We start from the raw sequence: 14,381 nt of genomic DNA, 5'->3' as shown, positions 1-14,381 counted from the left end.
TTAAATATATTTCTTTTTTTTATTTATTTAAATTTTAATCAATTTGAATAAAAATCGATTAAACAACATCCTCAAACACGCATATTGGACATCCCTTTTCTTGACATCGTATAAATTCGGTAATTATCGGTGCGGTTCGGAAAGTTCACCTGCGGCTATATTCAGACTCGCCAAGTTACGTCGGTCGTATTGTAATCAGCGATTTAGTGGGCAACTTCATTCTGTTAATTTCGTGTCACGGTGCGCGCGCATCGTAAAATTTCACTCTCATCAATTTTTCATAACGCGCCTAAAGAAGTATAACTTCAAAACTTATGATTTCAATTAATTATAGTCGAATTTCGACTACCAAGGGACCACTAGTAAATAAAATTACATCCTCATAACGAAATGTGGTTGCACTTTAAGCGTCACATCGCAATAAAATTATACGCGCCGATATGTGTTCGCTTTTTCTGTTCATAGAAACGTTATGTTCGCTTTTCAGAGTGCACACGACATGTACAATAATTTGTAGCCGCGTTCAGCAATTACATTTTTAACGCCTTTACAACGGATAATAACAGTTTGAGCTGCTCAATATATATATTTTTTTTAATCGATCAACGATTATCTTTATGTTAGCGTATTTATTAATCGATGTGTTTTTTGCCAAGTGACATTTTGAAGACGGCTGTTGAACATAGAGGTGACAAGAAATTCACGGAAGAAATTACATCATAGAGTTTTATTGCAATAAAACAAGAAAGGAAAATGTTAATGCAGATAGAAAGTAAAAATGTCACCATTAAATACCTTGAAACAGCATTGGCAGGGGCTCGGTTTTGGCTGTTTTTTGCTGTGCTTTGATTGGTGGACGAGCTCACAGCCCGCCTGGTGGTTAAGTGGTTACTGGAGCCCATAAACATCTACAGCGTAAATGCGCCACCCACCTTGAGACATAAGTTCTAAGGTCTCAATGTAGTTACAACGGCTGCCCCGCATTTCAAACCGAAACGCATTACTGCTTCACGGCAGAAATAGGCAGGGCGGTGGTACCTACCCTTGCGGACTCACAAGAGGTTCTACCAACAGTAATTACGCAAATTATAATTTTGCAGGTTTGATTTTTATTACACGATGTTATTCCTTTACCGTGGAAGTCAATCGTGAACATCTGTTAAGTACGTAAGTACTTCATTAGTAAAATTGGTACCCGCCTGCGGGATTCGAACGCCGGTGCATCGCTAGATACAAATGCACCTGACGTCTTATCCTTTAGGTCACGATGACTTAGACTGGCTCCGGCATTGCTGATGTTAATAGGCGAAGATGACTATATAGATGGTGATTAGTTGGTGGTTACTCTTGGCTAACATAATCATCAGCTTACAGACCTAGGTAGGCCTAGGTTCTCCACAAAGACCACTCTTAAACTGCCCACATTCAGTGGATTCCCATAGCCTTCGCCAGGCACTGCTTATCGCAACATAATCTACAACACTATTAACTAATTATTCAACTGGTTCTTACCAAGATTTTCACATTGAATAGGTTCCCGATATTTCGTAATGTACATACATAAATATTGAACATAATTACATATCTGTTACGGATCTTTTTAATTAAACACACCATATAATCAATCACTGATACGTCAAAACTTAGTTCATTTCAATCAAATTTACTTTCTTGTTTTGTTATTGAAATACGATAAAAAACTGACAGTAATCACTAAAATGTATTTTTTTTTAAACTGTAACACAAAAGATCGTGTAAATAATAAAAATCAGTTGACGAATAGTTACAAAACAGACCTAGCTGTGCCGCCTTCACATATTTATACAAAGCTATATGTATCTATAGATTGGAGCTCTATAATTAACACGACCATTATTTATCAATGTGACTATAAATAATTAGTGAGATAATTTCTCAGTTATTTCCACGATTGATTTTAATGACGAAAACATTACTTCCAACAAGATTTATATTATTACTTATAGCGGCCCGCTCCGGCTCCGCTCGGGTCTTTAACAAAATTTTCAAAAGAACACTTATTGCGGCATAACGATAGTAGTTAGACATATGCTGTCCCGAGACTTTTTGTAAATAATAATGTGTTCTATAAAGTCGTATTACACTCTTTTATTCTATCATCAATAGTTTTTGCAGAGCAGGCGATGTAATTTTTTTTTAATTTATTTATTTATTTAGGTAATATTTTTACACTTTGGGTTACATTATTGGAGTTTTAATAAGGACAACTAATTTTAAAAAAAAAAAATTGTAGCCTATGTCACTCGGGAATAGTGTAGCTTCCAAACAGTGAAAGAATTTTTCAAATCGGTTGTTTCGGAGCCTATTCAATAGAAACAAACAAATCTTTCCTCTTTATAATATTAGTATAGACTAGCGACCCGCCCTCGCTTCGCTTCGGAAACATTAAATTTTATTATTGATAGGCGAGTCCCGCCATGTTGCGCGCGGTACGACAATAACTGCGGGTGAAGCCGCAGGGCGAAGCTAGTCTAAAAAAAGTAACCTAAGTTACTCCTTATATCATCAGCTACCTATTAGTGAAAGTCTCATCAAAATCGGTCCCGCCGTTCCAGAGATTAGCCGGAACAAACAGACAGACAGACAGACAGACAAAAATTGTAAAAAAAACTATTTTGGTGTATGTACAGTATATATATTCATATGCATGTAGTAAAAAAGGGTTATTTTAATATTACAAACAGACACTCTAATTTTATTTATATGTATAGATTCTGTTTTCGAATGTTTTGTTCGCAAAATGGCCGCTTCCGAACGATAAGTGTTTACGATTTACAAGGAAACATTTTGAATTGACTCTGTATCGTATGCGAGTGCTAATTTATTTCCCAGACATTGTTTCAACGGATAATCAGGAGTAATTATTACTTGTTATGAAGTACCTACTGTTTTTTAGTGCACTTGTTCTTTTTATAGTAGCCTAAAGGGATATTTCTACTTCGCGCAGACCGGTAGGAGAGCTCACGGGCTCAGCCTGGGAGAATTGCTAACACTAGCCCTAGCAAAATCAGTGCTTTGCTGAAGCTACTACCGGATCAGAATCGCGACCCACTGAGAAGATCCGGCGAGAAACTCAGTGGGCTGTGTCTATGGGTTAGGCGTGACGACATTAGCAATTAAGCAATATGTGCATCAAAATTTCCAAATGCTCAAGGTATTGCTCTGTCGGGTCTTCTCAGCGGACAATAATGAAAGTTTTAAATATCACAGATTTGATTGAATTTACTTGGCTTATTTATACTAATTGCTACTGTAATTAATAGAAATCGAGAATTTGACACAATTACGCATTAAGTGGCGATAATATTTTCAATTCACACCTGACTCTACCCTGAGTTTGCCTACATCAAAAAGAAAATAGAACTGTACTTAGATTAATGTTCAATGCACAACTGTATATAATGCTAGATAACAAATTACTCTACAAGCATTTAATCAAATATAGTTTTGAACGTAAATAAAATGATATAGCAAATCGATTCCTATCAAGTACTTGGTGTGGCTAATGCACCCGTCTACACGATCCGTCTTACCTGCCCTAATTTCTGTACAACCCATTTCTTTTATAAGCCACACCGTCTATAACGGAGACGCGGTTTTTCCCCCTACATTTTCCCTTACGACCTTTGGAATCTGTTCTATACAAGTTATATATTAATACGTGAAGCAAAAACTTTGTATCCCTTTTTACGAAAATTGCGCGGACGGAGGAGTATGAAATTTTTCACACTTATAGAGAATATAGAGAAAAAGTGCACAATGCTAATTTTTTTTTTAAATAATGCATAAAAGTTACATTAAATCAGTAAACATAACATAACATTACACCCACTACATACCATATATTTGACGCACACACGCATGCATACTATTTATTGTCAAACTTTTCTTCTTGACGTCTGTCGTCAAATTGAGAAGAGATTAAATATTGTTTGTCTTTGTTAATATTTTTTATAGTGTAGTCTTGGCGAAATTTGTGATTATAGAAGTATAAAATACAATCATAATAGTGTACAAACTTACAATTCCAATTAATTATAGTCGAATTTCGACTACTGCGGGACCTCTAGTTCAAGTTAAAACTGTGCGACTCTGACTACGTAGCCAAGGCGAGACGTGTAGACGAAGCATATCGGCATAATTTTATTGGCATAGCTCACGTAGTAATTTGTTTGAGCTTTGTAATTTACCACGAATGTGCAAGTCATTTAGTTTTCAAACGTAAACCAGTATACAAATTGATAAAAAGCTTAATCTATAGTTCTCTATGCAATGAACTATTTAAATATAAACAATTATAAATTAAAATTCGACTATTTTTCGTGATTTCGTAAAAGACATATTTTCACGGTGAAGGAATAACATCGTGTAATAAAAATCAAACCCGCAAAATTATAATTTGCGTAATTACTGGTGGTAGGACCTCTTGTGAGTCCGCGCGGGTAGGTGCCGCCGCCCTGCCTATTTATGCCGTGAAGCAGTAATGCGTTTCGGTTTGAAGGGTGGGGCAGCCGTTGTAACTATACTTGAGACCTTAGAACTTATATCTCAGGGTAGTTGGCGCATTTACGTTATAGATGTCTATTTGCTCCAGTGACCACTTAACACCAGGTGGGCGGTGAGCTCGTCCACCCATCAAAAACTTATAGTATTCTTTCTTCGGTTCTAGCTAGTTTTTAAAACAATTAAAATAATTCTTACGGTTTAATCTCGCCGTCTTGTAGCCGCGACCACGAAAATGACAATAAAAAACGGTTGACTAAAACCGTAAAAGTTCTTTTAATTACGTGATACACGTGTTTCGTGGCTACGTAACGAGAAGCAAGATCACATACCCAGCGCTGGTTGTGTATTCATTAAATAATAAATGCTTCCCTACGTTTGGTTGTGCTTATGTTATTTTATACGCAATTTTTTTGTAGCAGGCGTGTTGTCAGTCCTCGTCGGTAGTGATAAGTGACTAGTTTCTGAGTTTAGAATGTCTTTTATTGGCCCTTGGAGGCAGAAGAGCATTATTTTTTTATTGCTTAGATGGGTGGACGCGCTCACAACCAACCTGGTGTTAAGTGGTTACTGGAGCCCACCGCCCACCTTGATATATAAGTTCTAAGGTCTCAGTATAGTTACAACGGCTGCCCCACCCTTCAAACCGAAACGCAAATTACTGCTTCACGGCAGAAATAGGCAGGGTGGTGGTATCTACCCGCGCGGACTCACAAGACGTCCTACCACCAATATTTCAATATAGTTCATCGTCAGTTGAGTCAAAGGCCTATTTATGCTGTGTAATACATTGCGCTTTAACATAGACATATGATAAGAGTTTCTAGCATAAAGCTGCAGTCACACTGTTGGCTATAAGAAAATAGTTTTTAAGAGAAATGTACTAGTTGACAAATGATTCAAGAGTCAATTTGTTTTAGGTAACTAATCAATTGCTTGTATAGAATATTAGAAAAGTCTCGAAGATTATGTATAACTTCAGATACCTAATTACCTAAATTAGTTCTTAGAATTTACAAGTTTGATGTTTAAGTATCATGAATTATAACGACCAAAAGATTATTTTAATTTTAATTCACTTTATAAAATACTAGCGGCCCGCTCCGGCTCCGCTCGGGTCTTTAACAAAAATTGCACCGATATTTGTCGTAGTTTTATTTTTTAAAATTAAAGAACACTTATTGCGGCATAACTACAATAGTTAGACATATGCTGTCGTGACACTTTTTGTAATTAATGATGTGTTCTACAAAGTAGTAGTACATTATTTTATTCATCATCAATAGTTTTCGCAGGGCACGCGATGTAAAGAATACTTTAGGTAAAAAAAATTACACCTTGGGTGACATTATTGGAATTTTAGTAAGGATTCCTAATTTTTTCAAAAAAGATTATAGCCTATGTCACTCGGGAATAGTGTAGCTTCCAAAGAGTGAAAGAATTTTTCAAATCGGTTCAGTAGTTTCGGAGCCTATTCAAAAAAAAAACAACAAACAAAAAATCTTTCCTCTTTCTAATATTATTAGTTTTTTTTTTATTTATTGCTTAGATGGGTGGACGAGCTCACAGCCCACCTGGTGTTAAGTGGTTACTGGAGCCCATAGACATCCACAACGTAAATGCGCCACCCACCTTGAAATACAGAGTATAGATAGATAGATAGTATAGAAGTATAGATTGAAACGCTTAGACAAATTCTCTGCTACTCACATCACATCTAAAACCGTAGCTTCCAAATAAAATAGGTACTCATTAGCAATAATTCCATTCGAGTCGACACATGAAATCTAATGCTAATGTAGCTAGTATTAATAGTCAGGCACGCAACGTACACATTAATAACAAAATGACAATTCAGCTGGATTCAGCAAATGTTTATGCTGGTGGATATCAATTAAATGAACACGTTTTCATGTCATGCTATCACATAATGGCGAGTGTTTAATAATGCTACGTGTAAATAACATTTAAATACACATTTATGTACGCGTTGTTTGATTTATCAAGTGCCTTAGACTTGTAGTTTTTATAATAGTAGGGCATCTTGAGAGCTTGTAGAGGTAGGTACAACTACCCTGCCTATGTCTGTCGCGAATTAATTTGAAGGTTGTCCTTGTATTGCGGAACTCACACTTGTATCTCATATTACAAGACCGCATCCATTGTACATAGATGTATATAGAGTCTGGTAGCTACTTATCACTAGATGGACTGAGAGTTGACTTGTCCAAGCTTAAAAAAACTTTTGTTTCTTTTTTGTATCTGAATCAATCGTACAAATGACAAAAAAATATCTACTAAACAATTACTTTGGTCAACTTTGGTGCAGTATATACCTACGGGAGAGCCTTGTGAAAAAAACAATCTTAAATTCATAAATCGACTATGTTGCCGTTATGTAGTAACTTGGTCGCATTAAAACGCAAAAGACAGCGACGAAAACAAACGCTAGGAGCACTCACAGAATTATTTTAAGTCAAATTAAACATACTTAATAAAGTTGTGTCAGTCTATTATTCTAAATTAATACGTGAAGCAAAAACTTTGTATCCCTTTTTACGAAAATTGCGCGGACGGAGGAGTACGAAATTTTCCACACTTATAGAGAATATAGAGAAGAAGTGCACAATGCTAATATTTTTTTTAAATAATGCATAAAAGATACATTAAATCAATAAAGAAAACATTACACACACTACATACCATGTATTTGACGCACACACGCATGCATACTATTTATTGTCAAACTTTTGTTCTTGACGTCTGTTGTCAAATTGAAATTAAATATTGTTTGTCTTTGTTAATATTTTTTATAGTGTAGTCTTGACGAAATTTGTGATTATAGAAGTATAAAATACAATCATAATAGTGTACAAACTTACAATTCCAATTAATTATAGTCGAATTTCGACTACTGCGGGACCTCTAGTTATTCTAAATACGAACGAATCCTGCTCTGTAGTCTAATCTTTTAAAAATACATTTCATAATAGAGTTCGATGGCAGTGCTTGTAATAAATCTCACTCTTTCTCAAATCTTCGTGTTCCAAGTACCTACTTAGGTACGTTTTATTGTTAAATGTTACAATTAAATTACGTCAAAGTCGCATCGCAGAAAAAATACGTGTGGGACAGTACCCTTACACTAGACACAGTAGATATATCTTGGTTTGAGAGAAGTTGTATCAAACATTTATTAATACTTATACCAAGATTATGAGTTTGTTTTTATGTTATATTTTACACGTGTATCATTTTACACACGACTCTAATTCATACAGATTGAAAAAAAAAGATACATTGATATTATTAAAATGTTTAATTATAATATTTATTATTGAATGTACGATTTTGTACTATACTGTATTGTAACTTTATATTAATAAATTGAAAATAACTAAATCACTTTCCTCGGATCTTTTTGTTCATTTTACAATTTCCGATCTGTATTTGGCAGTAAGATAATTAAGCTGTGAAATGATTTTACCGGTAGATAGATTAGGTACTATTACCCTGCCTATCTCTGCCGCGAAGTAGAAATACGTTCCAGTTCATAGTTTAACGACCACTACATGAGACATGCTATTCAGATATGTCTCAAGACAGGTGGCAGCATTCATGTGCGCGAGTTCGTTATACCTCTCTTCTCTCTCTTCTTCAACCCATGTCCATCCAATGTTGAGTGTAGGTCTTTTCAAATGCACTCCATTCTTTTCGGTCTCTTGCCTTTCGCATCCAGTCTTTACTCGCTATTTAGACCAGGTCGTCTCTCCACCTCATTGGTCTACCCACACGACGTCCAGTACGAGTTCATTCACCTATGCAATAGAAATTACAAGCGCTGTCTTCTAAGTCAATTAAACAACAATTAATTTCCCTCGAAATAGCGCGCTATACGGAAGAGGAGCAGAACTTTGTTTTTGTTGTTTTTTTAGACTTTTCGCTTTGCATTTTTTCGAGAAAAGGTCGACCGACGCCTTCACAATAATGTTCGCCACTTTAACTTCCGAAAAAAAAAAAAAAAAACATCTTCGTTCTTTTTTTTTTCCTCCGTGGGCTCCTCTTTGAAGTTTCGTCAACCCTCTTCCAAAAGTTGTGGACGACTCGCAGATATTTTAGCCCTTCAAGTGTTCCCGTTCGAGTTAATTTTACTGTTTCAACTGTTGTAAAGCTGTTTTGATGGTTTCACTTTATGTTTCGTGAATGAACGATTTAGATCACTTTACAATCGTTATTTTACGGATCAATACGTATAATAATATGTGATTCGTTGTAATAAGCCAAAACGAATAGGCAGTTTCCAATATTTACAAAGGCAAAGACAATTGTTTGGCAAAACCTTGAGTGGTTATTAAGGAGATAAAATTAAAATTCCTGCATTTAAGCACACTTGACTTGCAGATTATTTCAAACAAGTATTGTCTATCTTATCTTATTGACTTCTATCAAGTTGGAAATATTAGTAATCTACTAAAATGCCGGTTGCGCGTGTCATTTGTTTATTCTGTCAATAAATCTATTGTGGAACAATAAATCGTGAAAACTAAGCTTTATTTAAATTCAGTTCAATACTTTTGTGATAGTGCAAGTCTATGGTCAAAATTTAGATAGTTATTATAACGTACCTAATAGGTATTATTAATGTGTATGCGATTCTCACGCATCATTATAGAGTGATTACTTTATTTATTATATTACTTTCAAATATAATTTTTTTTGTCGTACTGTTAACATATAAATTTAGGCTATTTTTCCGCTGTTTGTAAAATTGCTGTAACATGTCATAGTTTGTTATAAGAGATTGCTGTACATGCCTGTAACTGGCTTACATACCAGTACTCAATTATATACATGTTAATTTTAAGCTTGAATGTTTTGTGTGTATTGCTGTTGGTGTGTCTAAATAAATAAATAAATTACAATTCAAAATGAATCATTTCTCTTTATGCTTCCAGGTCAAACTACAAAGCGGTCCTAAATTTCAAATCACACCTTTCCAAAATTTATCATACTAACTGGCTGATTTGAGTATAAAAAAAAAAAAACATTCAAATCATTTGTTTATTCTGTCACTAAATCTATTGTGGAACAACGTCTAAATTGCAATGCAAACCTTCAGATTGTACTAAATGATTGGACTCAATTGGTTGTTTAAAATAAAACAATCAATAACATTACTGCAATGCGAGTTTGGTTAACAAAACGTCATTGAACATACAAAATAGTATACGTTGGATTTGTTTTTACGAAATTTAACATTTCAATGTCACACTTTTTATCCATGAGATTTATCGAATAAAAAATAATCAGTGAAATTCATGATTTTTCACTATTTGACATAATTATTGTCACCCAGTTGCAAGTAGAGCACGGGAGCGGCGGCCAGAAGCTTGATGAAAAAATGCGCCTATAAATCCTAAATACATCGCTTCGAATCACATCAGTGTTGTTCAGTAAACCAGAAATTATTTATTTTATAACCTGATAATATAATATCATTGTTGTAAGTAAGCAATATTTAATTACATGTTGCAGTTATGTTTTTTGCTTGTTAGCAATACACATTTCAACTACAATTTTAAGCCTATAATTTTGTGTGGATGAGTTTCGATTTTAATTTTATTAAAAGTTGTAATATTCTGTGCCAGTTTTTCCTTTTCGGTTATATGAATAAATTACTTTTTGCCGTGGCTTTTTTTAGTTATTAGTCTTTCGTTTTGAAATTGGCCTAAAGTAAACAAGTAATGTATTTGTAAACAATCGCACAGTGATGCTTATTTTTTTAGTTTTTGTTTTATTCGATATTCTACAGCCCTAGAGGTTCGTTACTTACCAGTCGTACCATCTATAATATAGGTATGCAGTGGACGATATCACTCACAACACTAATCACGTTAAAACATCTCGAGCACGCATCACAGTAATGAGCAAAGGCGGATCGCGTCACGGGGCCGTACTGACCTGCCACTCTTGGTGATCACCATCTCGGTGCCGAGCTTGTGAAACTTCTCCCAGAGGTCCTTTCCTTCAAGGGTGACCTTAGGATCGTCGACGACACCGTCGTCGTCAGGCGGTAGAGGCGCGTACGGCGGCGGCGGAGGCTTGAGCAGAGGACAGGGAGCGGACAGCGCGGCGGCAGCGGCCAACGCGGCCGGCAAGTATGGCGGCGGCGGCAGCGCGCCCGCCGTCAGCAGCGCCGACACCGAGAAGTCGCTCGGGCGCGGCGCCAGCAGCGGATGGAAGGCGACGGCGTCGCGCCGCTCCGCGCCCTCGAAGCGCATGCCCGCGCCGCCTGGGGCCCACGGCGCGCGCTCCACGACCGGCGTGCCCGGCGGCTCGCGCTCATGCAACGTCCATAACGCGCCGACCGGCGACTCGTTCGCGACACTTTTCGCTCGTCCCGTGGCGGCGACCGCTCTCGCGGCAGGCGTCAAACGACTGGCCGCCGGCGGCGCCGCGTCCGACACCCCTCCGCCGCGCGCCGCCCAATGGCGCTGGCGGGCGGGGCCGCGTTGTTTCCCGGCGGCGCGAGGTGTCCGCCACACCTCGCCGAGGGGCGCTCCGCTAATCTGGTTAATGCGGCGCGCGGGGGCGACACTCGCGCTCGCCGCCGCGCCCGCCGCCTCCTTCTAATTGGACACGTTTCCGTTCCTTCATCAATTGAGCTCGTTACGTTCTCGATGTATCTTTTGTGGTGCGATGCTAGACTCGGCCCTCCACAGTGCGACCTCATACTGAGAAACTCACGAGGTTCTCACAGGCGTTCTCGGCTTAAAAATGGTCTCAAATACGTACCTACATAAGAGAAAACAATAGTCGTGTGCTTGAACTTTTTAGTCGGTTCGTCCTTAAAAACTTTTATATTAACTTAACTTCTGGGGAGAAGTAAAATCGCCGTTGTCATTTCACTGTAATTATTAGAGTTTCTTTTGTTGTTTTTTAAACCATATTTACTTAAGATTGGTAAACTATAAATATCACTGAAATTATTTCTTAAACTGTAATTACGTAAATCAGTTTTTACCAATAAAGCTTAATAAAAAAATGTTTTTCTCGAATCCGTTTTTCATACAACGTACCTACCTATTTCGAATGCAAAATCTAGCTTTAGTGTACCTACTTACCAAATTAATTAAATAATATCAATTCAGAAGGCTTATTTTCTCGGGGCAATATCTTCAAATCGTGAAAACTAAACTTTATTTAAATTCAGTTCAATACTTTTGTTATAGTACCTACAAGTCTATGGTCAACATTTAGATAGTTATTATAACGTACCTATATAGGTATTAATGTGTATGCGACATTCTCACGCATCATTATAGAGTGATTACAATTCAAAACGAATCATTTCTCTTTATGCTTCCAGGTCAAACTAAATTTCAAATCACACCTTTCCAAAGTTTATCATACTAACTGGCTGATTTGAGTATAAAATAAAAAATAAAAAACAAAATATTTTTTTTGTATTACAGGAATCGTCAAAACGGACCAGAAGTTGCAATAATTTAACGTAGGTAAATCGCTTTGATCATGTAAAAAAACTATTTACAGAACGCAGAAACAATTTAAAAGTCCAGAAATAATATGGGAAATTATTAATTCAGATAGCCGTTTAAATTTTTTATGTAGATTTGTTTACGTGTTTTAAGAAAAATGCACAGTTTTATTAACTGTCTATAAAAATTGTTATTACTCTTAAGCTTATCCGTGTAGTATTTCGGTTTTTGATCTGAGGTAGGCAGCGGCTTGGCTCTGCCCCTGGCATTGCTGAAGTCCATGGGCGACGGTAACCACTCACCATCAGGTGGGCCGTATGCTCGTCCGCCTACAAGGGCAATAAAAAAAAAAAAAAAAAAAAAATATACACAAGTGAATTGTTCATTTTGAGTCAAATGTGGCACATTAACCCACATTCGATTCAAAATAATCCTCTTTATTTAGGAAGTCAGTGTACACCGTGGTTGTACGGTTCGGAACATATCATTACCGATATATTAATTAATACGTGAAGCAAAAACTTTTATCCCTTTTTGCGAAAATTGCGCTCACAGAGGAGTATGAAATTTTGAACACTTATAGAGAATATAGAGAAGAAGTGCACAATGCTAATATTTTTTAAATATAATGCATAAAAGATACATTAAATCAATAAAGAAAACATTACACACACTACATACCATGTATTTGACGCACACACGCATGCATACTATTTATTGTCAAACTTTTGTTCTTGACGTCTGTGGTCAAATTGAGAATAGATTAAATATTGTTAATATTAATATTTTAATATTATTATTTATTTGTCTTTATTAATATTTTTTTATAGTGTAGCCTTGGCGAAATTTGTGATTATAGAAGTATAAAATACAATCATAATAGTGTACAAACTTACAATTCCAATTAATTATAGTCGAATTTCGACTACTGCGGGACCTCTAGTAATTAATTAATGATCCTCTGAAATGTTATTCTGAATGTCCGAATAATTCGTTCGCGACAAAGACGCGCGACAGTAGTTATACATTCTAGAATTTTCTTCTAGACAATTAGCGATAGTGATTAGGGTAGATTAACTCGGAACCCCGATCCGATAACGGTGCTTTTAGGTACCACAAGCACCAGTAACCGTCCTCGTCGAATCCGTCAGCAAGACACAGCCCACTGAGTTTCTCGCCGGATCTTCTCAGTGGGTCGCGTTTCAGATCCGGTGGTAGATTCTGCGAAGCGCTGCTCTTGCTAGGGCCAGTGTTAGCAACACACCCGGCTTGAGCCCCGTGAGCTCACCTACACGTCAAGGAGAAGCTGATATAGCCTCTCAAGGCTATAAGCACAGGTAGAAAAAAAAACTCGGAACATTACATTAAATTTAGGTACATTTACGTTTTAATCTCCTGTTTTTTATTTTCATTATACATTTTATTAGTTGTTGTCTCCACTTTACCACTCCAAAGTGGAGACAACTTGTAAGGGCCCTATGTACCAGCGGGGTACCCTAGGACTACAACAACAACAACAACAACAACATATTATTATACCAAAGTTTAGAATATTTTACAGTTTTCGTGGTCGTGTTATTCGTCGATATAAACAGAAAACCATTAAGAAAATACTATAATATTACATATCTATATATTAATACGTGAAGCAAAAACTTTGTATCCCTTTTTACGAAAATTGCGCGGACGGAGGAGTATGAAATTTTCCACACTTATAGAAGAGAATAGAGAGAAGAAGTGCACAATGCTAATATTTTTTTAAAATAATGCATAAAAGATACATTAAATCAATAAAGAAAACATTACACACACTACATACCATGTATTTGACGCACACACGCATGCATACTATTTATTGTCAAACTTTTGTTCTTGACGTCTGTTGTCAAATTGAGAACAGATTAAATATTGTTTGCCTTTGTTAATATTTTTTATAGTGTAGTCTTGGCGAAATTTGTGATTATAGAAGTATAAAATACAATCATAATAGTGTACAAACTTACAAATCCAATTAATTATAGTCGAATTTCGACTACTGCGGGACCTCTAGTTGTAATAAACATGACATAACTTATTCTGTATGAAAAACTCAAGAACGATTTTCCACAATGGAGAGACGATAACGTGTGATGGAAATTAAATTCACACTTTTTGCATTTAATATTTATATTTGAGATGGACATACGGAAAAATTGGTAACTCGATGTTAAACACTAATAGCCCATAGTCGCCATAAAGCAAATACCATTGTTCAACTTTAAATATAACTTCGTAGACCGGATTTAAGACCGACAATCCTTCTTATGAATCGGAATGCCTCATGTTTTTGGGGTGAAAAAA

At 36.3% G+C, this 14,381-nt stretch overlaps 1 protein-coding gene across 7 annotated transcripts in view; it reads right to left on the bottom strand.

Moving 5' to 3' along the window:
- LOC114250365 (T-box transcription factor TBX2) overlaps positions 1-11,015 on the bottom strand; it is a 128,929-nt gene extending 117,914 nt beyond the window's left edge. For 2 of the 7 annotated variants that reach the window (XM_028184193.2, XM_028184198.2), the window contains exon 1: positions 10,504-11,011. In XM_028184193.2, the coding sequence (XP_028039994.1) occupies positions 10,504-10,823 (320 nt within the window). In that variant the 5' untranslated portion in view covers positions 10,824-11,011. Of the gene's footprint in view, positions 1-10,503 lie in introns of all 7 variants that reach the window. The other 5 variants (XM_028184196.2, XM_028184199.2, XM_089733890.1 and 2 more) reach the window with 4 other exon arrangements.
- Between the last annotated feature and the right edge of the window lie 3,366 nt (positions 11,016-14,381).

The sequence above is a fragment of the Bombyx mandarina genome, chromosome 16 (genome assembly GCF_030267445.1).
Source record: "Bombyx mandarina strain Sakado chromosome 16, ASM3026744v2".
NCBI classification, from domain to species: domain Eukaryota; kingdom Metazoa; phylum Arthropoda; class Insecta; order Lepidoptera; family Bombycidae; genus Bombyx; species Bombyx mandarina.
This window is presented reverse-complemented; position numbering and strand designations above follow the sequence as displayed.